The sequence below is a fragment of the Cygnus atratus genome, chromosome 1, assembly GCF_013377495.2.
Source record: "Cygnus atratus isolate AKBS03 ecotype Queensland, Australia chromosome 1, CAtr_DNAZoo_HiC_assembly, whole genome shotgun sequence".
Classification (NCBI taxonomy): Eukaryota; Metazoa; Chordata; class Aves; order Anseriformes; family Anatidae; genus Cygnus; species Cygnus atratus.
The window spans coordinates 54,722,484-54,747,123 of NC_066362.1; the positions used below are offsets into that span (position 1 = coordinate 54,722,484).

Genomic DNA, 24,640 nt, shown 5'->3' on the forward strand with positions numbered 1-24,640 from the left:
CTCCACGCTGCCAACATGTCAATTTGTCTCGCCACAGCCAGGGTCCTGCCATTACAGAGTGTTAGGAGAAGACCTCTCACCCACACTGCTTTGTCATTGTGGAGCAGCAAGGGGGAAACGCATTTCACTGAGTAACTGCACAGGGAATGGATATTTGGAAGGGATTAATTTGCTTATTAAACTGACTCAAAGAAATACAGTAACGATGTGATGCTAGTGCCACTTTTCTTCCGAGACCTGCAAATTGAAACGGAGAAGATGAGCGTGTTGTGCTTTATTAATTTTGTTAAAGGAATTTATGGACTCAATAAATCTCGAGGGAGGCTATCTCCAAATTTGCTTCTGTTAGAGACAGCTGACTTCAGCAATGTTGGGCATTTATGGTATAATTTAATCAGTTATTTTTTACTAGATGGATGCATTATCCTGGTGTCACAGCTATTTTCCAAGCCTATAATTGCCTTCTACCACCCTGAAATTTCTCTAGCAGTTTCAGCAGGAGAGGATGTTTTTATTCCTCTTCACATGACTGCAATGTGGTGTTGCCAGCACTAGTGGATGCTGTATTTCACCCTAGAAACAGTTATGTCTCACTTGTGGATGAGCTAGGCTCTTTAAAGAGAATATATGAAAATTAAGGCATTATTCCTACCAATGTGGTAAATGACTCAAACTTTTCTTCTGCCTTTCTTTTTTTTTTTTTTTTTTCTTGAAGGAACTATGACGTGGACAAGCTTCTAGCAAATACCAACCTCATCATATCTTGGAAGCGAAGTCCTCTAAGTCCAAACAAGGAAAGTATGAAACAGTGACTTTTCCAGGCATAGAACTGGGATGAAAAGGTAAAACATATTTTATTTTACTAAGACTCTGCAGTCTTGTTGCTCTGACTGTCTTTGCTCTGTTGTAACATGTCCTCCCCATATGAGAAGCAGGAGGGTGCGTGTACATGTGCATATATATGTATGTGTTTGTCAATCCTAGGTAGCTGGAACCCATCGGAGCTGCTTGCATGTATATCCTCTTGTGTGTGTCTAATTAGTGCAAATACTTTCTTAGGCATTGGGTCCACTGGCACATGCTAAATGAGGGCAATCCAGACTCGGTATTTATTTCAGACCTCCAGACCCAAGATGCAGAGCTGGAAAAGGATCAGAAAGAAAGTGTTTGGAAGCAGTCTCAACATATGCTGAAAACTAGAAGGCTAAAAATAGCACGTCATCCTAGAGAGGTGTTAAAGTGTTTGGAGAAGGATGGAAGATGTTGTGGTTGGTTGAGTGAATTTTTCTTGCTCCTGCTGCCATAGCTCATCTTCTTTGTTGGCATCCACATATGCCATGCAAATACAGAAAGATCCTTAAGGGCAGTTGCTCGCATACAGGGAGTACAGAAGTGGGATTGCTTTGCAATTTTTAGTGTTGCTTTTTTGTCAGTTTATCTCCACAGATTCTGTCCCTAAACCAGTAAGGTCCCTTCCCTGTTCCCTGTTAGAACCTTCCATCATCCTGAGAAGAATGGGTGAGAGGACTTTCTTCCTTTGTCTGGATGCAGGTTCTCTAAGAGATTTTAAACAACCTTTGTTGTGTTCAAACTATTGACAGATGCAACTTCCAAAGCCTAGTGCTTTGTTATGTTTTTAGTCTCGCAATTATGATAGTTCAGGATTCTGTAGCATTTTTGTCCTTCTCAGTAGGCTTCCTCCAGCATTTGCTCTTTAGGAATTTTAATACGGTGTTTGGTGATGAACGATATACTGCGTATTTATTCCAACAGTGTCTGGAATTTCCTTCCCTATCTTTTTTTCTATCAAATATACATAACTTCCTCCTGAAGGAACATCCAGAAAAGTCCTCTGCCTGGGTAGTTCAGTCTCCTGAGTCGATTTGCAGATGCTTTTACTTTCGATAGAGTTCCTTCAAGGTCACTCAGTCATTGTCCTCACAAATGCCTGGGATGGAAGATGGTTGTTATTCTCATCAGCTTCTTATCTCCAGTTTGCTGTACTGTGAACATATTGAACTTAGTGGGAGTTGTGCACCTGTACTGAGTTTCAGAGACTATTACATGCCACTTATAATCATCAATTCAGCCAAAGCACCAGAGGAGGAGGGCATGAAAACTTACTTTGAGGTATAGACATGTATAAGAAACAGACACACTTCCAGTAATGCTGGTAAAGAATCCATGATAATCCAAGGAAACTGGAGCAAGGGATAAAACAAGAATAATCAGGTTAATCAATCACTGAAGTTTAAAGGTGCAAGACTGAAGATAATTATTGGCTGCGCCATCACTGCAAATTAAGTCTTTATGTATAGCAAAATCAAGGAAGCACAGTATTTTAAGCTGGCTACAATTGTTCTGAGAGTTCTAAATGTTATTCTAAACTGAAAATAACTGTGATGAGGCAGTCAATGCCTATCCACGTTTTAGAATTTGAAAAGAAACTGCTCATGATCTCTTCTGGCCACTAGCCTGGCAAACATATGGAATACAAATGGAGCAAGACTGTTTTTCTCTGTGGTTTACATACAAACTCACTTGCAGAAGCAGCAGCAATGCCAAGAGAAGAAAACTGGCCAAAAGAAGAGCACATCTAGTTCTGCAGTATGGCTGGTTTAAAAGAAAAGCTGCCGCCAACTGAGAAGCTGAGCTAGAAAGCCTTAACTTTTCCAGACTCATCAAGTATGAAGAAACACTAGAAACACTGCGAAAATCATTTGTTTTTCAAAAGTTGAAGTTCTTCAAAGCTTGTGGGGTGTTCTGTTTTTTGTATTTTTTTTAAGAAGAAATGTCTCTAATACCAGTGCTGAACCTCTTCCAAGTGTGAATTTAAAAATGTCTTTCTTGTAAAATGTCATTTCTTGATGTGATTTCTTGATGTGACCAGTGAATTCTTGTGTAACCTGGAAATCAAACTTGTTTTATTAGCTGCACATTAAGTACATTCTTGTTTCTGAACCATGCCAATGAAAATGCTGCCCTCAGTACAAAACAGAGCACTGTACTCAAAGTCATTATTCAACTTACTTGACAACAGAAGCACTTGGCTTCTGTGAGCTGGGATATATTAAAGGAAAAAACATTCCATAAATTATACTTTTTTTAGCTGTAGCACTGAAAAACTCTGCTCTTCTGTGTTCGGTGGATTAAGCTGCTTTATTTTGTGTCTAATGTAGATTAATTTTCAATGCTGATGTATGAATAAGTTAGAGAAGCATCGACTTTTTTGGCCATAACAGTTAAGACAATATTTGCAGTACTTCCAGCTTGTTTGTATTAGGAGTCAGAATTTCTTTGGTGTGAAGAATACACACACTGCCCTGTGTCCTGCTGCATGGTAGACCCATCCGTGAGCAATTTTCTTGTTCACTCTTTCAGGTGACTTTTGATGAATATTGAGTCAATTCTGCCATTTTACTTGAGTGAAATGAAGATGATTCACCCATAGACTTGAACCAGGCCTGTGACTGAACATTAATTCAAATGCAAGCTTGTCAGTAGCATTGTCAGTGACTTTGAAGACTCGTAACGATTTCATAGGAAATAAAAGTAGGATAAAGAAAGCAGTAGTAAAGTTCATCTGACCTTAGAGGTTAACGCAAATGACCAGAGATGTAGGTAAGTGCTTGCAATTACCCTTCCCACTTAGCTACATATGTAGGCAGTCTTATTCCATAATTAGCCTGTTCTTCCTGTTTATCATAAAGTTGATTAAGCTAAAGTAGAACAACGTGCACTTACTCCAGAACAAAAATCTCCATGTGTGGAGTTAGTCAAGAGCAGTTATTTTGGAATTTGCAAAAGCTATTTAGAAAGCTCTCCCAGTGTAAAAAAAGGCCTGTATCTCCCAAAGTAGTCATTTCGTGATTCAGAGTTGCATATTTCCGCAACTGCATTTTGTTCCTTGTAACAAAGATTCTGTGCAGAATTTCACTCTGAAATTGATAAATTGCAGAAGGTCACAGCAGCAGCCCTCCTCATAGGACAAATTATTTTGTTAAAAATGAAAAAGGATGTTTTTTTCAATGCTACAGTTTTATTTTATTTATTTATTTATTTTAATATGTTAGCAAAATTAGATATGTGTTCAGTGATAGATTTTAAAAGACTGAATTTTAGCTACAACCAGGATGAGTGCTTAATCCATGTCTGTTTCGGTACTGGTCTGCTTGTTAGCTGAGGCAGTCCTTGAGCTTCTCCTAATTTATCAGCCACCAGTGAAATTTAGAAGTGGGTATGTCAGCCACTAATTAGTGACACACACTGCTATGCTCAGAATCTCGTTTATGGACAAAGAGGAAGTACATCTTACATATAATGCAAAGCCAAGAATTTATTGCTAATATAATTGAAATCTTAAGAGTCTAATGTTTATTGATCCAGCTGTAACTTACAGAAAGAACAATAATGCAGTTACAGTCCTATAAAATTGTAACACACTTCTTGGTTTCTGTCCCTTTTCCTTGTATTTCACTCCCTCTTCCACTGCTCCTGTGGGTTGTAAGGTTGGTGGCTTCATTCTGGTGCATGTGGGGAATGTAGCAGAGAGTTGTCACATCTGGAGTCCTTCACTGGGAGGAATATGATGTTCATGTCCGTGGTTTCATGTTACATCTGATTTTGCTATGCGTGGTGCATATTATGTATGTTAGATACTATTTCTTTGTTACTACCCAAACCAGTTTTGTCCAGCTCCAGGCCTGCATTTCTTTGACTGATCACTGAACTGTTTATAGCTGATGACTGAACTGTTTATAGCCACCAATTCTCCAATGCCAAGCCTGTGCCCTGCCTCTTATCATCACTTGCCTGTACTCCTTTGCATCCCATCTTGTCTGCAATTCTCAAGGCCTCTGCTATCACATCAGGCCTGTATTTTTCTACACTACATCATTGTGCTAGCTGTAAATCTCTCATTCTACATAATAACTGCTTGTTACTGCTATTTTTATACATTGATGGCTGTACAACACAGATAAGCAGAAGCAAAACAAATTAGCCATAGACACCTGGTCAATTATGGAAACTGCTGTCCCAGCTAACCAAGTAAAACAAAGTTACAAAAGGGTCACCAGAAGTTCACAGAAAGCAAGCCGGACAAGCCTTGCTCCTGAGGCCTTGCAAATTCACCATAAAACTGGGAATGGCAATACTGTATTACAGAACTACATGGTTACAATGCTTTAGCCCCAAAAGGGCTGAGCAGGTAAGAGCAAGCCCAGGTAATGCAGCAGGTCTGGGCAATTATTTTAGAACTGACTGTGCTGGGATTTTGTCTCTTTTGTGGTAGAAGACATGAGAATGCGAGAGTTAGTCACAGTTATTTGACCTTTAAAACTAGAAGTTAGCTCAAAGAATATTGCACATTTTTACAGACAAAATTGCATTATTAAGTGAATAGTGGAGTTCAAGGGTAATGGCAAGAATAGTCAAGCACTGAAATTGTCTGGTTCTTTCTCAAACAAACAAACAAAAAACAAACCTCTGGTCAAAGAAAATCCACAGCCTCTCCAGGCAAGCAAACATCTGCCAATTTAGTTGATTCTGCTTTGTAATAGATTATCCTTGATGTCCCTTTCAGCCTTGGTGTTGTCCATTACTGGTTTGCTTTTTTTAATCTTGAGAATGTGCATTCTCAAAAAGGAAAGGCTTTCTTACATCCTTTATCTTCTTGATGGACTCTGCCAATGATATATTGATGCATGTCTCCAGAAAGGCTGTTAACTGGGTTTAGGTTTTGCAAAGCTTAAAAGTGGCCTTGTTTATTCCAGTCTGCATTTTGTATTCTTTTCATAACATCCTTTGTTATACATAAAAAATTACTTATTTCACAATCATCTATTAAAATTATCACAAAGAAAATGAAGCTTATGGTGCTTGGACTGCTGTCGCTTACTGTATTTGTATAGTTTACGTACTTATGGATTATTTCTTTTTCACTCAGAAAAATAACTGTGCTTGAGTAATCTCATCTGTTTTTTTGATATTAATAAGTTCTCTTTGGCATCTTTTCTTTTCCAGTCATAGCCAGCCTGTTGTGGTCCTGACTTCGACTGGCATCTCTTTAATATCAATGGACACAACCATCTAATTCATCATTTCCTCTAGAGTTTTGATGCTGAACCAAGTCTGGACTGGACATCCTGATATGTAGAAGAGATCTTTAATTTTATACCATATCCTTAATGATTAACTCAAGGTAAATTAATGATAGCAAAATTTATGACTTTATTATTTCCAGATCAGTCCCAACAGCATGGTGTTGAGTATTTTGTCAAGGCCTTGTCTAAAGTTCTAAAGACTTGGACATCACCCAGTTCCGCAGTACCATCTCTGTTCCTTCCAGGTATCTCCATTTAACAGTGTAACCATCTTGGATCTCCAGTCTGGTCTATGAAGCTTGGCTGATCTGATATCTTGTCAATCCTATCCCAAGAACTATTGTACATCCAGCTTTAGCAGTTCATCTTGGTCTTGACCATAGAGAAAGAAAACATAGACAAAATTGTTTCCTTTACATAAATCTCCCATTTATTTTCAACTTTACAGGAAACAAACAAACAAAAAAAAACACAAAAGCTGCTAGAGATAGGAGAGCTGAAGAATCTGAAGAAATTGCTGCGTCTTTGCCCAGAAGCATTCTGCCATTCTGAAACTCCAGGTGTGCCACAGGAATGTTTTAGTCTCAAACAAACTGTAAGTGAAACATATTCCTATGGAAACCACAAGGCACAGTTTTTCCAAAACAATTCAGACATAAATGTGCGCTCTTGAAGGCTGAATCTTCATGTGTTAAATTCTGGAAGGCCAGATATCAGATAATTCTGTCCTGATTAGGAACAGGCATACTGCCAGCTTGAAAGTTCAGAGGAGGCATTAGTTTATATATTTGACTCTAGTCCATTTGATCTGTATAAACCTAAATAAAAACCAGAAGCAAACAACAGAAGAACCACATGATTTCCCTCCTGTTACCATGGATTAAAATGTTTTGTGTGGATGGCAAAGTCAGCTGAATACTTAGCATATTTTATGGCAGTGGTTTGACTTGGGTCATGCCTCGTCTGAGCTGGGACAATCTCACTTGAGAGGAAATGCAGATGGCAGTGGTGTGTCTCCTCGCCACAGCCCGAAATGCAGCTGGGGCTGCACAGCGAAGGCAGGGGTAGGGACGAGTACACCTTGTCACTCGCCTGCTGTGTAAGGTGACAGAATGCGTGGAGTCATTGCACAGCATCTGCTGGGAGCCACGCGAGCAGCTAGTGATCACACGGTGCTTTGAAGATGTAGGGTGTAACTGGTTATCCGAAGTTGTACTTTGGGATGGAAAATGATCTTCACATTCTGTGCATTCATCAGCTTTTCTAAGAAGAGGAATAATGGAGGGCAGGTTGTTTCCTCATGCATTAGCTGTTGTAGAGCTGTTCAGCAGTGCCAGAAAGATTACCCTCTGCGTGTGCACTCTGTCCTGGAGAAAAAGCATACTTTGCGAAGGAATTCATCTTTAGGCCAAAGGACTGCCTCCCTAAGTGCTCTTCTGGAATAGCTCTTGCAGAATAATGCAGTTTTCAAAAGCTGTGCCAGCCAGTTCCTCTCTACAGACAGAGCCTTAGGCACCCAGAATTAGAATCTAAGTACTTACATAAAAAGCTTGATTTTTCAAGTGCTGGCCATGCAGGCACTTCTGCAGTGTGCTGATGGTGGTAAGGGGCTGTGATGTTTTTGTTTGCTTGGTCAGTGTCCTGCTTTGGCTAATACTGGAGACAGTGGATGTATTCTTCACCTCCCACAGACAGAAGGCATGGAAATTTTCAAAGTGCCTTGAAACACACGTGAAGAGGCAGTGTTCTCACCCCTCACAACACTTGAAAGTCCAATAAAACCAAGGGCACTGACCCCGGGATGCCACCAGCTCCTCCTGAGCATGGGGCTGCACTGACAGATCATTTCCACACAGCTGAACTAAAACAGGCCATTCGCTTTTCAAAAAGGATCTCCAAGGAGATGGGTCTGCATGCCGCTGGAAGTGTTTATATCCTAAAATGCACTTTTCCCATCCTTTTAAAATGACAGATCATCATGTGCATGACTCAATCTCATTTTCTTATCTTCTGGCTTCAGGCAAGTCACTTCTCTTCCACCTTTCAGAAGTGGATGCCCTCTGACGGGCTTCGGCCACCCAACCCAAAAACGCGTGGTGTAGCGGGACGTGTGTAGGGCACCCACTGCACTGCATCAAACTGACTGCCCTCAAACCCACCACCGCTTTGTGTTGCGAAGCCAGCCATAAAATAAGGGTAATACAACATTCCCCCGCGATGACAAACACAACAGTCGGTAAATTTTAGAAGACAACAGGCTTTAGGACAAAAATGAACTGTATTTCAAACGTATTTCGGTGCGGGGGGGGGGGGGGTGGAGGCGGCGGGAGGCGGTGAGGAGTGGGCAGCCCAATTCCTGTCAGGAGCCCGCGCGCCGCCCTCAGGGCGGTCCGGCCATTAGCGGCGGGCCCGCGGCGGGCGGGCGGGCTGCCGGGACTGGGACTGTCAGCACCCAAGGGTGTCGCAGCCCTTCAGGGAGCTGCCTGGGTCCGAGCAGTGGTTTAGTGACCGTGGTCAATTTTGAGGGGGGATTTCGGCTTTCCCACCGGGGAGGGGATTTCTGTGGAGCCTCGCCCCTTTTGGGAAGGTGAATTTGCATCCCTCGAAAAGGCAGCTGGCGAGCAAAGGCCAAATAAATGCGTGTGTTGATATGTGATTAATCGTTTATTTTTCGCTTGAGTCAGTAAATGTGGAATTCCAGCACCGTGCTCCTCAGGAGGTCAGGGGGAGGAGAGAATGGGTCATCCTGCTGCCTGTAACATGGAGGCCCAAACTCAGCTCCTGTCAAATCAGCTGCGATGTTCCTGTCCAAAAAAACGTTTACTAAACCCAATTTTACTTGCTCAGGCCAAGCGCCTGTCACACCAGCAACCTATATATGTTCAAACCCGTGCAGCAAGCTGGTCTTGCCCATGCATCCTAATGAATAGCTCCTAGGGCAGTAATTACAAGGTTTTATGGCATCTGAGGCACCTGAGGTGCCACAAAAACGTGTTTTTTCCCAAAGATCCTTACTTCATAACGGATTTGCTGTGTTGTTGCAGACTTTCAGCCTTTTTTCTAGTTCACAGTGACGGCTGGAATCCTCTGGGCCTTCATTGTACCAACACACCAGTGACAGGAGGACTCAGCACTAAACAGGGTTTTGTTCATCCCTAAAGCTTTCAGAGGGTGTGGTATAATTTCTCGATTTTTCCTTCTAGCCCGCAGGAAGGCACGTGTCTGGGTCTGCCTAGTTTTTCTGCTTTGAGGTGCCAATTGCCTAAGGACGGGGAGTAGGAGAGTGAACCTACGACTTATTAAACTGTGCTTGTAGTTCAGGATTATGTGCATTTTCAGGAGGATATTTGTAATGGAGGAGGGGATTGTAATACCTTTTGCATTACTTGTTTTTCTTCCTTCAGTCTTTGAAGCTTGGGGTTTTTAAAATCTCTTCAAGTACTTTTTTATTTATTTTACTGTAATTATTTTTCTGACTGATATAAAGCATGATGTGAAGGCATGATTTCTCATTGTTTGTCATAATTGTCTCATAATTGTCAGGATTCTGAAATAAAAACAAAATACATCTTGATGCTATCAGAAATAACTGACATTATAGGAGTATTTCTACTGAATACTAACGGAAGTGACTCCATCATATATTCACTCCAAACCCCAAATAATACCATCCTAACATTATATTTTCTTTCTCACTTTTCCCTCCTCTGTATACACAAGATTCTTGTGAGCAAATTAGGCAGACCTTAAGTATCCATTTAAAAACTGAAAAAAGCTATTTGCAGATATTTATTCTAAATTATCCCATCTTGTATTTTCATAATAAACCCATCATATACTTTTCATGGATTTTGTTAACAAGGATGGGTAAGCAAACACTTCTGGATGAGGTACTTTACAAAACTTTTGATAAACCATAGCTACAGCAATGAAGGCAGATCACAATTAAGACAGAAGCAACATAACAATTTATAAAATCCCAGAACTGATAAAGTGGGTTATAAGACCATATTTGTAAGGAACTATTCATTTATCCTGCTTTCATGAAACTTAAGGAGGTAATAATGTCCTTTTTATTTGAGCTTTTTATTTGGTAAGTGCCTGTTCTGGTTCTAGGCCTTGTTTATGGGAAGTCTCACAAAAAGGGCAGTGAAGCCGTAGCAGAGTACAGACATGGCAAGTTAACCATGAGAAACCATGAAATAAGCTTTCATTTTTGCATAACAAAAGCCTGAGATTTCTACTACCCTTCTTTTATTCTCTTCATGCTTGCATACTTCTTACAGGCATTACTTGCATGTCTTCAGCTTTTATTAGGTATTCTGAACTGCAGCAAAGAACTTGAAAACAAATACGACTCTATAGTGTGCCCTCGAGATATATGACTAAGTTGTAGTCTTCTCAATAGCACCTTTTTGTGAGCTTTGGGTCACACAAGATGAGGAAGCTGAGGTGTTGCATAGACTTTTCCAATACCTGTTCTATCTGCAACTCTGCTGACTTTTGATATAAAAATACCATCTTTAACTTCCTTACAGCAATAAATTCAGCTAATGATAAATCATTTAAAATATTCTCACCTCCAAAATCACACTTGGACCCAAGATTCTCACAAGGGAATGAGTTCTCTTTTCTTAATACCAATTAAACCCTTTCTAGCTGTATTGGTTCATCAGAGAGTAACACAATAGATTTTCTCGCTTTGGTCTGGTAGGACAAAAAGTGGAATACAGAATCCAAGTTTAAATCCATAAGTGATGACGCACTTGGAAGGCTGTGTAGTTTGAGGACATTTTAAAAGTCCCTTCACAGTTACTTATACAATTAATACCCCTCCAATGCTGTCTTTGTTTGTGTTTCTCAGTACTGATCAATACTTTATTGCCTGCGCTTTCACAATGAAGGCCATGGAGGATCAAGTAGTCCAAGAAGAATCAGGATACCAGGATGATGAGGTAAATCTGTGGTTCATTGAAAAACAGGTGCAGCAAATGTCTGAAGGTATTGTTGTAGTGTAATGAATTCCATGGAGAGACACGATGTCCCCAAAGGCCATCAGGGAGTTCAATGCATTTAAAATTTTGTTACAGTCTAATACCAAGAAAATCTCATTCTCGTAGTCCTTTTACAGTCTTGCTCTTCAAATGCTCTTCGTTAACCTTTCAAAAGCTATGCACAGTTTTTAATGGGATTATCATTATTGCTCTATATCTTACACTTGAATATTAAATGCGAGGGGATTAGCCATTAATTTTATGCTTCCAAGGAATGGTCATCAGCCTGAAAAGCCTGAAGAACTATGGATGAAAGAGTTGAGACAATGATCTTAACACAAGTTTTATTAGCGCAGCAGAGGATTGCTTGCCTGTGAAGATACACTTTAAGAAGAAAGTGATAGGAAATGTGTAGGCCCTCTTGGCTTACTGTGGGTTTTCTTATTTTGGTAGTTCAACAAGATATGTATTATTAGGGGAAATCATTTCAAGGTTTACAAATTTCAAACACACGTAGTGAGATAGATGTAATTGTAAGAAAAATAAATCTTTTTTTTTTTTTTTTAGGAATCCTTTTTTCAGGATATTGACCTGCTACAAAAGCATGGAATTGTAAGTATTACCAATGACTTTACCACACAGAATTGTCCATGTAAAGCTATTTTAATGTTATTTCCAAAAGTGTTTACACATTGATACAAATAACTGAAATTCCTCCTTGCAATAAATATTAAATCATTCGCGTGAAGACAAATTTTGCCTTTGGTTTTAAGACAAAATCTCATTCCCGCCAGATTCCTATATAAAGTGGCAAGATATTCAAAATATTTAGCACACGGTACTTCTTGAAAAACCAACCAGATGTTAATTTATTTGAAAACTGTGTGATAGATTACTTCCTGCCAATCTCTGTAATTATACCTGCGTTTTTGGTTCCTGTGAAATTACACAGTGACAATTGTTGCTAAACTATTTTCAGAATGCTGTATAAGGGAGTAGAGTAGGAGTGAAGAAACTATAAATAACTAGAGAAATAAGTGGATAGATTTCTTCATCAGATATGAATTCCTATAATTGTTTTCATCATCATCATTACTATCACATAAACATCACCTTTTTACTTGAATTATTGTTATTATGTGTTTGCCCAGGAGACTGACTCATGGATCGGAATGTTCAGTGTTAGAGAAGCAGAATGAGAAGTTGGGTTTGCCTGAAATAATGTAAAGTTTAAGATAAATGACTATAGATGGATACAGAAAGGGATGGCAGGCACAACGAGACAGCATTCATCAGCACTGTAGTTACTGCGCTCAGCATGTCAGCAGTGTAATCGTTGTTGACTTCTTTATTGGCAGTTCATTGACAGACAGTTTTAAAGAGAGTTCTGCAGAAGGATAATGAGATAGGGGGCTGTAATCAGCGTGGGACAGAGTAGGAAAAATACACAGATTCTTGTGTTAAAAATTTAAAAAAGATGACCAAAGAGGTTGACCTTATGAGCTGGAAGGGAGCTGTAAGGGAGCTGTATTAGCCTGTCAATATCGAATAAGGCATGCACAGAATTGATACTAAGGTATGAAGGATCCTGAAAATAAAGAGATGATGACTTAGGCTGTTCTCTATTGTTCATTTTTTGGAGATACATCTGGTTTAATAAGAGTTCCCTGATTTTTTTTTCTCCTTCTTTCCAAGTGGTTATTCCCACCCCTCAGGGGAAGCTGGTATTCTCAGCTGTGCCAGTGAACATATTATGCCCCGTACCTGTTACATTCATTTGCTTAAAGAATTAGTTTTTGTGTGTTTAGATATTTTTTTTTCAATAGGAGTAGAGAGAGAAGTATTTAATAGACCTGACAGTCTGGCCACAAATAGATAAGCAGAACCTGGGCTGTGGCTTGATGTTTAAATGACTTGATAGGTGCTGCAACCCCACAGTCACTGCCTAGCGTTCCTATCCCTAGAGCATGATATTGCTTCTTTTGGTAGATCTGTTGTTGCAGCCACCTGGTGAACGAGATTTGTGAATCAAGTCATGCAAAAAGTATCAGAAGAAAAAATGTGTTTTAGTTTTGTATTTTAAAAATTCCTGATCTGCTCCCGTTTCCACCTCAGAGGCATACAGCTGGGACAGAGATGCTACATAATACGGTTGAGAGGATCAGGATAAGCAGGAGGTACAAGGGGGCAGGTGTGTCAGTATGTTAAGCCAGGACTACTACCGCTGAATGCTTCATAGTATTGAACTGTAGTCTAAGGATGTGTAAATCCTAGCACCTGGGTTGGTAAATACACTGTTGGTGAAAGGTGTATCTGTGAGGGAGAGAACAAGAACTTTTGCAACCAGGTCTACTACTCGGGAAATTGTAGTGTCTTAATTTGATGTGATAACAAAGACAAAGCCACTGAAGAAATGTAGCAGCTGGGTGATGCAATTAAAGTTTCAGTCTAGAAAAATGATCTTTGCAGGAGTAGCTTGTTGTCTTAATAGAAAAACTCTGTGTGAACAACAGTTCAGTGCTTTTTATGTTGCTGATTTTTATATTCTTCTGGGTGGAAGAGTTGTTTTTATTTGTAATTGATTTTACCTCACCTATCACTATTAATGTAATAATCAAAAAAACTTCACAGGATGAGAAACAAGCTTCCCAAGGAACATGACTAATTCCTCCCATAGCCCCCTCCTTTCTTGTCTTATGTACCCACACACTTGAGATAAATAGAGGATACATCCAGTTCATAGTGTGTGGTTGGTTGTTTTTTTTTTTAAAGAAATAACTTGGCTGGAGATGGTAAGTTGAAGTATTATCCCAAATCTTTCATGTGTTATGTTTTCTTCTGAGTAATCTGTTGCTTGCCTTTAAATTTCGAGTGATGTCAGACTCATAAAATGAGGTGAGATGAGGCAAAATGTGTCAGTAGGGTGCTGACTGAAGTCATACTGTGGCCAATAAATGAAAAACCCCAGTAAATCCATTCTAGCTCAAAGTGTCTGTTGGATCTGGCAGGTTATGTGTGCTTTACATTGGACTTGCTGTGAACATGCAGAAACAGCACAGCAGATAGTCCGCTTCGAACCACCCATGCAAGTCAGCTCCCAATTATCCATGATCAGATTACCTGGTTTACAGATTATCTGGGCTAAGGGACCAAGGACATACTGGGTTTGGTAGAGTTTGTTAGGTTACGCTCCACGCTATCTGAAATAATCCATACTGTTTCTTTACTACCAGCTTGGATCTAGAAAGACTGGTACTGAACAGGGACAGGTAAGTACAACTGGACCCAACATTGCCTTTGTCACAAAAGCACCAGGATGTCTCTGCAAAAAGATCCCTCACATCAGTGTTACTCAAAATTTACTGCTATTTGGGTGTCAAAAACTGCAGAAGAAAGAGTTTACTTGTAAATCTATTTCTTTATGAAAATACACATGCCTGAGTGTATAAGAAAGTGTTTGAAAGGTTTACTTTGCCTTCTAGTTGTTACCTGTCACAAGTACTCATAGAAAGGAACTTTCTTCACAGAACGTAGCAGATATTAAAAAACTGAAGTCAGTTGGGATCTGCACTATCAAAGGAATCCAGATGACAACAAGACGGGCGCTGTGCAATGTAAAAGGGCTTTCAGAGGCCAAGGTGGACAAGATTAAAGAAGCCGCAAATAAGCTTATTGTAAGGCAGTCACTTTCCTGATAATTTAAATTTATTCTGTCCTTTCCAAAATGCTATGCAGAATTTCTCTTTACAGAATTTTTCACCACATCATCAAGACAATTTTGAAAATAATTCTGCTCATTACTCTAAAGGGATAATACTTTATACTCTACAACAACCAGACGAATGCTGTGGTGCTTTTCATACTCAACATGTGTAGATGAGGCTAGGGTGGAGAAGAAGATGCCTTAGTGGAATATCATGCTCTGTCAACAGGTTAAAGCTAAAAAAAAAAAATGTCTCATGTTCTCTTTGGTCTACCTTAGGAGCCAGGATTCCTGACCGCATTTGAGTACAGTGAAAAACGGAAGATGGTCTTTCATATTTCTACTGGCAGCCAGGAATTTGAGTAAGCTTACCTCTGCTTTAATCCTGCCTTAGGCCAAGTTGTTCCAATAATCATATTTATTGTCTGTAATGAGACAGAAAAATATAGAAGAACAAATACTCAGGATACATAGATTACCTCGCATTTAGAGCCTGTGCTGGCTCAAAGATGCCTGAAACAGTAAGAAACAGAAACAGCTCCTTTTCTGATGAAAACCTGACTTTGTAAAGTCATTGTAAATAAACAGAGTTTGCTGCCAAAAATCCTGACTGCAACATCATTTTTTCACCTAGTTACACAACTTGCATGTCTCAGGTCAAAGTTGTAAGTCTTCAATACCTCTCTTGAGATACTTTTATGGAATTTGATCTTCCAAAGGTATTTTCTCTCTTCTTTCTTTCCATTTCTTTTCTTTCTATTATTTTTTCTCTTGCACATACTAAGGAAGGTTAATTTTTTTTTTGTGAATCAGTGATCATTTAGAACCCTGCACTTAATGCATGATGTGAGGGGCTTTAGGACAGAAATAACTTCTCTTAAAGCAGCAAAAAATTATTTTTAACTTTCTTCTTGTGATTTTGCGGGTTTAACCATATCATAATCCTCTCTCTTCAGTAAACTTCTGGGTGGTGGGATTGAAAGCATGGCAATCACTGAGGCTTTTGGAGGTGAGAAAACCACAGTGAATGAGTATTACTGAACAGACAAAGAACTGCAGAATAGTTTAGATTTTAAATCAAGCTGCATTACCTCTATCAAACATCACATTGTAATTATAAGACGAGTACCTGCATGAGTGGAAAAAGAAAGAATCCACTTCCTTTAGTGTTTTCCTATTTTTTCTCGTCATTTGCTTGCAGACAGTATGAGATGAGTAATCATTAGACTTGGGGGCATGCTGATTCAGTATGACATACCATTATTAATGCCCTGATGCAATCTCTGTACCTTCTCAGTAATGAAAATGACACAAAAGATATTCTATTTATGCACACTCGGGATGTATTGAATTTCATAAAATATTTTGCATTCACAATTAACCTATCATTACAGTAAGTTTGATCAGGTAGTGAATAACGCTTCAAAAACAAAAAGAGTTTGTTAAACACCGTAGTCTTCCCTTTAGAAAAGATATACCGGAGACTTGTATGAATTGATGTAGTGAAATTAATAAACTCATAAACTTCTTGATAATTTTACTGAAAATGAAATTGGGCCTGGTCAGTGGACCCAACCGTTATTTTTTCCTCTTCCCTCAATTATTACTTCTGCATAGTTGCCTTGCAATACTTAATTTCTATAGTAAAGTAGAAATGAAATTAGCAGTCAAGTGAGATCAAATGAAAGCATTTTAGATTCTACATTTCATGCAAGATATTTTGACTGCACATTATATGATTTATATATCTAGATTGAAAGATACAAAGGGTAAAAATAGAAGTGAATTTTATAAGTGTATGTTTCTAATTGCTGTAAATCCTGAATCTGCCAAACTCTGAAGAAAAAAAAATACTTTTTTTTTTCTTTTTCTTCATTTAATAGAGTTCCGGACAGGCAAAACCCAGCTATCTCACACCCTTTGTGGTAAGTGTGCTACCTTAAAATGGAGAGCTTTTTTTTTTTTTTTTTTTCCACTGAACCCATTCTTTACCACAATATCAAAATTCAACATATAAAGGCAAGTCAGAATTTTCTATCTCTAGAAATACAGTGAAAAAGATCTCGGTGACTCTTACCTCTACTGATTGTGTTTGGATACAGAACTCATGTACATAATTGCTTTTTAATACTGTAGGTTTTGCCATAAGGAGGGAGAAGACCATAAACAATCCCTGAGAGCAAAACACAGTATCTGGAAAAGCAGAGCAAAATATGGATTACAGGGGGACAGGGACATTGCTCAGAAAAGGGCAAAGGCAAGATTCTTTCTCAGCAATGCTTTTAATTTCCTGATTTCAGGAGGTTTTCCTGAATATGACATTCTGAAAGGGCACTGAAAGGATACTACTGGCTCGTATTAACTGGATAAACAAAGACTTTGGCAGTGCCCGATATAGCAGGACTCTGATTCCTCAGCGCTATCTCACAGTGTGGAAATAGTAGTAAATAATAACTGCTGTAACCATGAACACTGCTGGAATATAGTTTCTAGGCGCTGGATAGGCAAACATTCACTTAAATGAACCCTTTGTTATAAAAGGATTGTGGCACCTTCTGGAAAAATGGAGCCTCTCCCATTTAGTACAATCTAATGGCCAAATCAGTCAGCAGAGTTGTATCTTTTTGCATGAACGATTACAACTGAATGAATTGAGTATTTTAGTTTATTCGCTTCAAAGAAACTAAAGCCACAATCAGTAACTATTCAGGAAAGATTTATACCCAAAGAATTTTTGATTATATGAATTACAGCTGAAAAAAACCTACAAAATCAATACTGTTAATTCGGGCAGAGGAATAAGAGGGTGTTTTGTGCATAAAAACTAACTAATAATACCCTCACCTATTTTCAATATAAAATATACAGATTTAGTGATGTTGCTGAGTAAAACACAATTTTGACACCATTAATTAAATCTCATCTGATCTCCAATAAAGGAAAATGGTGTGGCTTTCTTTTCAAGCTGGCAGTAAGACTTGAGATACGAGTGATTTCCACATTGATTAAAACTGGTGGCTCTTTGTGATATGGATAAACAGTCATCAGATTTTATTAAAAATAATTATAGTGTAAGAAACTATTTTTCCCACTTTTTCATGTTGACATTCTGATTCATTCTAGTGACAGCTCAGCTTCCAGGACCAAGTGGCTACACAGGTGGAAAGATTATCTTCATTGATACTGAAAACACTTTGTATCTTTTGGGCTGTTGAAAGCTACAGGTACAATGAACTGGGAAGACAGTTCGGTTTGTTATGAGTTTAAGCAAGAAGGAGGTTCCAGATAGCTCCATGCATGTAACACATTATGATGGACACAGAAAGCTTGCAGAGCACAGTGTGTAGTGGCCCACAAGGCAGTGACATTTCTCCGTCATTTGATCTAATCCAAGCTGGAAAAAATAGTTAGGATACAGATTTATTTTTAATTGCTTTTTTGAGATCTAACATGCTTTCTTAGTAATGGTACATGGTAGGAGGTGATAGGTCGATGAAAGGTGATAGAAGGTTTTATCCATGTATCAATCCCCCCCTCAAACCCTAAACACAAAGCAATTATCATCATGAGCCCCAAATTTTCTTCAACGTATGTGAGACAGTGTGAAAAGTCAGTCTTCTCTAGGATCAGAATAAATGCTCTCTTTTTCCATAGATTTATTTTGGAATGGAGTCTTAGTATTTTCAGAGCATGGTTTGTACAAAGAGAAATCCTTAACCTTGACTAACATCAGCCGACCAGACCGTCTTCGTGACATTGCTGATCGCTTCAACGTTGACCACGATGCCGTACTTGACAACGTGCTGTATGCACGTGCATATACTAGTGAGACCATCATTGCAACTGCCGTGATACCTGTTTTTTCCCCCTAAGGCTTCTATTTTAATAGTTCTCAGTTTATTGGGTGAAATTGTCCACTGAGGATCATAAATAATGTTTAAAAATCATAAACAAAAGGAGTTACAAGCTTGCTTCTATTTCTGGGGGTGTACTGTAGCAGACTAGCTCAGTGTAAGTATTCCAGCTCAACTGCACTCCAAAAAGTTTTGCAGTTTGCTGCAACAACGCTGCTATGTGTACGATGGTTGTCAGTGTACCATCTTAGTAACAGAAACACCAATTAATGTAACCATGATTGCCTGAATGTCAGCTACTTCTATAATTTACAGAATTATATATTTTATATATTTATAATTTTTATATATTTATATATAATTTATAGATTTCTGTACAGAAATCCTCTATGATTTTGTGAATAGAACTTTATAGGGATAGTTGAATGCACTCTGTCAGAATACATTGCACTTAAACTTCAAGGACATTTTAAATGGGACTTCTATTTTCAGAATACAACATGAACATGAAAATACGGCAATACAATTTCTTTGTGTCATTTAATTCAGCATTGAATTGAAACAGTTGTATTGGTTTTCAGCTCTCAACACACACACATACAAAAGTTTTCTTCACACAGCTTTGTGTTGCAGCTTTTCACAAAGAAGTTTTGTTGCCTGGGCAAGTGGTAATTGAAGTCTTCAGAAACTTAGGCATTATTGGGTATTGTAGAGGTCGCTTGTTAATGGGCAGTGCACTTCAAACGGCTGGCAGTGAAAATATAAACAGTGCAGACACCTAAAGTGGAATTTTAAAACCCAGGCTTTTGTTGCTTCAGAGCTCTTTCTGATCCTAATTTCATTTGTCAACCGTACTTCCCATCAGGTGAACATCAGATGGAATTGCTCGACTATGTCGCAGCCAAGTTCCATGAGGAAGCTGGTATCTTCAAGCTATTGGTACAAGACACTTTTTTTCTCCTATGCTTTCTGCTTTCAGATTCTATATTTTTTTCCCACTGAATTTACTTATCCAGCATAATTCCAATATAGATCATTGACTCCATAATGGCACTCTTCCGTGTGGATTTCAGTGGTCGTGGAGAGTTGGCTGAACGACAACAGAAACTCGCTCAGATGCTGTCAAGGCTCCAAAAAATATCAGAAGGTAAGGGAAGCATTGCAAAATATGGAAAACATGGACTGGGGTTACTGAAACAGTACTTGTTGGTAGCACAACCACCTCGTAGTCTGAGTGTGTTATCCAATCACGCATTGGCCCAGGAATCTTTCCTCACTTTACGTATCTGTCAGTTACCAAAAAGAAACAAAAAAGATCAAACCAATTTAAAAATATATTATTTAAACATGACAGATTAAGGGGTCTTTGGAATTATTCAACATTTAGAGTTTTCTGAGAAACAGTGTTAAGTCCTAAATGAGAGGACAGGCTGTGGAACTGGACAAATATTCAGCCTTTCCCCAGTTTCTACAGTCTAAATACTCAAGAAACACGAAGAAAAGAGGATGAAGGCACAGAGAGCGGAGTAGGCTGTGTTCATTGCCTCATTCCCTGCACTGTGCAATGCTCTCGGAGATGATGATGAGATGAACAGGATTCTTCCTTTTTTGGAATGTCTCAGAGATGTTGCTGAGGAATGAGCAAATATTTTTTATGCAGTAAATACCAAAAAAAAAGGGGAACAGACAGAGGGACGGAGAAGAGGCCTAGGGCAGGGAGCCAACAGGGAAGATGTGAATTGGGAAAGGCTTGTTTAGTGGGACTCTGAAAAGTGCTCATTTTTGGCATAAATATTACAGCTGGAGCCACACAGGAGCAGAGTTAGGCTGTCTTCTGACCAAGCCCAGCCAGCAGACAAAAGGAAGATTTGCTTCTCTTTCCTTTGTGATTTGAAGCGGTTCATTAGCAGCCTTGCTCTTACCAAGGGGGTGAGAATATTTTGGAGTTCTAATTTGATCTAGCCCGCCTTCTTGGCTTTATTTTCTATTGCAGAATATAACGTGGCTGTGTTTGTGACCAATCAGATGACCGCTGATCCAGGAGCAACTATGACGTAAGATGATATTTTTTCTCTTTTTTTGTTATTCTCATCCCTATTACATATTTATCAGAGATGAAAACTGAGATTGTGTGGAGCGAGAGGCGTTGATATGAAGGTATGCGCCTCTTTTCTTCAACTATTTCAGACTGATCATTGGCCCTTCTGGTGTGATGAATCATTTAGGGATGACACCTATAGGTTTCTCTCAGTTTTCATAATTTTTTGTAAATGCTTATCTGCTGCCTGGAATGATGGCCTCTTTCACTGTGACTCGAATAAAGAGAACAAACTACAGAAACTATTGAAAACAAAACACATTACTTTCTTGGGGAGCAGTGTATGTATGCACTTCAAGGCGTGCGTTTCTTGAGCCGCTTCCATCTGATGAGAGGACAATTACGCCACTGAGCATTGCACCGGGCATTTGAACATCCTGTCTTGAGGCAAGCGTGTTTCAGTCCTCTTTTGATTTATTTGCTTATTTATTATTCATTACTGAGTTCAGTATGCCTTGTCTGCCAGTTAATGACACCATTAACCTATGGAATTTGCACAGTGAATCATCAACATTTTCTTGCTAATTTAGCTTCCAGGCAGACCCAAAGAAGCCCATTGGGGGCCACATCCTCGCTCATGCTTCGACTACCCGAATTAGTTTGAGGAAAGGGCGGGGGGAGCTGCGCATTGCCAAGATATATGACAGGTAAATCACCGTCCCTTCATGGGGAGGAAGCCACGTTACGAGCAAGGGTAAGGTGACAAAGTTTGCGGTACTGAAACTTAAGAGCCTGTGAAACGATTCATGGTTTCAAATTAACCACGTTTCTGGATGGTACGTTGAGAGAATATCTGAAAGGAGAAACTAATTAGCAGATTTAAAGTCATCTTGCATATCATGTGTATTTGATTACGTAATCTTTCATCATAAATCCTACTAGGTGCTCATCTCTTAGAGACTATCGAATAGTCTGGTAAGGCTGGTGGTCCCTTAGCAGGAACATTCCAGAGCTGTTAAATTACCAAGTTTTCCTGACCTCAGTTGGTAGCAGTTTACCTGCTAAGCTGTGGCAGATGCAAGTCATTAAAAATCATATTAATGAAATTGCACAGAGAGACCACTGTGCCTGGTCAGGAGCTAAGACATGGAAGTTGAAGTTTGCATAAACAGAACCCTTTCTTCTCATGCACTTTCTCCGTTCCCCTCCCTTGTGTGTCATCTTCAGAGGTGGGTTTCACATTTTTGATAATATTGATCACTTTCTAGAGTTTGCCCACAGGCATAAAGATGTTGAAGTATTCCATGTTGAAGTAGTCCACGTTGCTTATAGTTACATTTCGGGGACTGTTCCACAACTGCATTTAACATGGGGGGAAACCAGAAGTTTCTTTTTTTCCACCCCCAGTCCTGAGATGCCTGAAAATGAAGCCACATTCGCAATAACTGCTGGAGGGATTGGAGATGCCAAAGAATAGGCAGAAAACAGATTCAAATATACAGCTGAAAACCTCCTAGGTAGTTGGGATGAAGATCTGTGCAAAGTCACTGACTCCCTGGCTGCATTTTTATATTTTTGGAACCGCTTGAGAGCTTTTGGGAGGACAGTAGGATAAACTCTGCGTGGTTCAGTTTTATTGATCTTAATAGAATTTGGTTCATTTAGGCTCTTCACTTTGCAAATGAACTTTCAGCAGACAAAGATATAAAAACCAAGCTCGTGAACTGTTCAAAGAATCCATTTCCTGTTTTTTGTGAAAATCAAAGCTGTCTTTTCATGTTTAATATTTTAGTTCCTTTAAAGAAATCTCTGAGGTAGTGTAAAATCAAACAGAATTAGAATTAGTTTAAAAATTGACAAGTACATAGGTGATAAATATATGGAGAAGGCAGGAACAAGAGCCCAAGAACTTGATAGAATCTCATGTACAGTAGAGGAAAAACAGTTACTTGAAAATACTTAAGCATTTTTATGTTCAATAAATATTTTTAATTTCTTTTTAAAGCACTTTTTTTTTTTGAGAGAATGTTTTAAAATAGTTTTTCCTAAAGGTAAAAATAAAAAACAAATTAGAATAGCACTCTGCTTCTGTTGGGTTCTTTTAATCAACTCCTGCTTTCAATAATCTCATTGATCTTTCATGAGAGAAATAGAACATATGCAACCCAACATTTTAAAACCTTTTGTCTGGTTCTCTAAGGAAACAAACATTCCTTCTAGTATCAATAAGAATACTAAAACCAAAGTTTTTTAAAAAACATATTGTCATTATTTTTTTTTATTAAAAAGTAGAAGAAAACAGAAGCAGGGACTACATGGGGGAGAGGCTGACACTCATACTTTCACTGAGGGTAACATGTTTATGATGCAGCTTGCTAAGAGAGCGTGCCCACAGGCCACTCAGCACAGGTGTAGCTCCAAACCAGCCAAAGCGTGCATCACTCTGGGCACAGGAAAAAACTGGGAGTAAAGAGAGAAATGGGGGGGGGTAGGGGACAAAATACCGATCCAGTCTGCATTACCTCTGATGCTCATGGAATTTGTTTCAAAATAGACTAGACCATTTACACACAAGATGCTTTAATGGAAGGGCTTTTTTTTTATTATCATTATTCCCTTCTGTATAAGAATGCTGATTAGAATGGGTCTAGCTGGTGTCTGGTTAAAAATCTTGTCTTTTTATTTAGATTAACTAATACACATAAGGTAATATGAAGTAAAAACACATCAGTGACCAGAAAACCATCGAAGAAAAGCCTGATGCTGTAGCCGAAGTTTAACTTCAGCGAGTTTACGCTGTGACAGACCTAAAGGGTTTGCCTTCTTTTAGCGGTTTCTTAACATATCTTGTTTTTAAGCCTGGCTCCAGGCTGAGTTATTTGTTAACTTCAAGGGTTCAAAAGTAAAGGGGACTCACTTTCTCTTCTGCCAGTGTGGCTGATTTTTGACAATCTGATAGCCTGGAAAGCACTGCTGACTGCGTGGCTTTTGTTCAGGCGAGGGCTTACTTTGGCTTGTGTACACAGATCACCACCAGGCAAAAATTTTGGTGCCAGGACGGCCTGATAGGTGCTAGAAGTACGAGCACAGCACGTTTCACATTTTATTATGTGTTGTTATATATATAATTCTATATATATAAAAGGACATTTCACGGTCACCACCGTAAGTTCTACTTCTTGCACAATTCAATACACAATTAACTGTATATTGTACAATATACACTTAATTTTTATTGTTTAGTTAGGATTTTCTGCTCGATTTTTGGAGTCAAAGACTAACAGGCCATAAATATCGGCAGTACGCCACACGCCAAGACCTCCCCGTAGCACACAGGCCCTGTACCTTGCAGGAGGAGGTTCTCTTTTACAAAATAGCACCGAGAATTGATGAAGTTTATGAAGGTGACATTGTAAGGGCAGTAAAATCGGGAATACATTTGCTGCTGTAATGGGTATTTATATGCGTTTAAGTAGCAAGCGAGCTAAATGGATACCAAGTGGTTGCCTCTGAATAACTCTTTACCTGCAAAAAAAATTACCTATGCTTAGCCAATCAGGACCAAAAGGCAACAACAGGCCTCCTAACACCGCCTGTGATAAAAATTTAAAAACTATCTCAAGTGTTACACACAACCCAGTACTTCCAGCCCCCATGGACCGCGGCCGCAGGCAGCAAAGCCGCGATCCCCGGGCCCAGAAGGCCATTTTTAAGGGCAGAAAGCCCACATCATGGCTGCTGCCGCTACCGGCACCGTGCGCGGTGCTCTGCGGGCGAAACCCGGCCCGAGGGGACCTGCGGGGCCCCGACAGAGCCCCCAGTACCGGCCCGGGTCCCCCGGGCCCCCGCCGCCATCATCGTCCCCTCAGCCCCGCCGCCCGCCTAAGCGAGGCCAGCGGGCGCCGGGCCGTATTCTCCAAGCGCCGCTACGCCACGCGATTAGCGTA

The 24,640-nt window shown here is 39.4% G+C and overlaps 1 protein-coding gene across 1 annotated transcript; it reads left to right on the forward strand.

Annotated features, from left to right (window-relative positions):
- The first annotated feature begins 224 nt into the window (after positions 1-224).
- DMC1 (DNA meiotic recombinase 1) lies at positions 225-22,566 on the forward strand. The gene is made up of 15 exons (XM_050708332.1): positions 225-383; positions 716-842; positions 10,969-11,059; positions 11,666-11,710; positions 14,626-14,772; positions 15,081-15,163; positions 15,758-15,810; positions 16,685-16,726; positions 17,925-17,997; positions 18,535-18,626; positions 19,521-19,594; positions 19,688-19,802; positions 20,649-20,709; positions 21,284-21,400; positions 22,101-22,566. The coding sequence occupies exons 2-15, from the start codon at positions 835-837 to the stop codon at positions 22,168-22,170; spliced, it is 1,071 nt and encodes a 356-aa protein (XP_050564289.1). The 5' UTR covers positions 225-383; positions 716-834; the 3' UTR covers positions 22,171-22,566.
- Positions 22,567-24,640: the final 2,074 nt, after the last annotated feature.

Coding starts and splice junctions, on each gene's coding strand:
- DMC1 (XM_050708332.1), top strand. Junction 14,773..15,080: donor AAGCCGCAAATAAGCTTATT/GTAAGGCAGTCA, acceptor GGTCTACCTTAG/GAGCCAGGATTCCTGACCGC. Junction 16,727..17,924: donor GCTATCTCACACCCTTTGTG/GTAAGTGTGCTA, acceptor GATTCATTCTAG/TGACAGCTCAGCTTCCAGGA.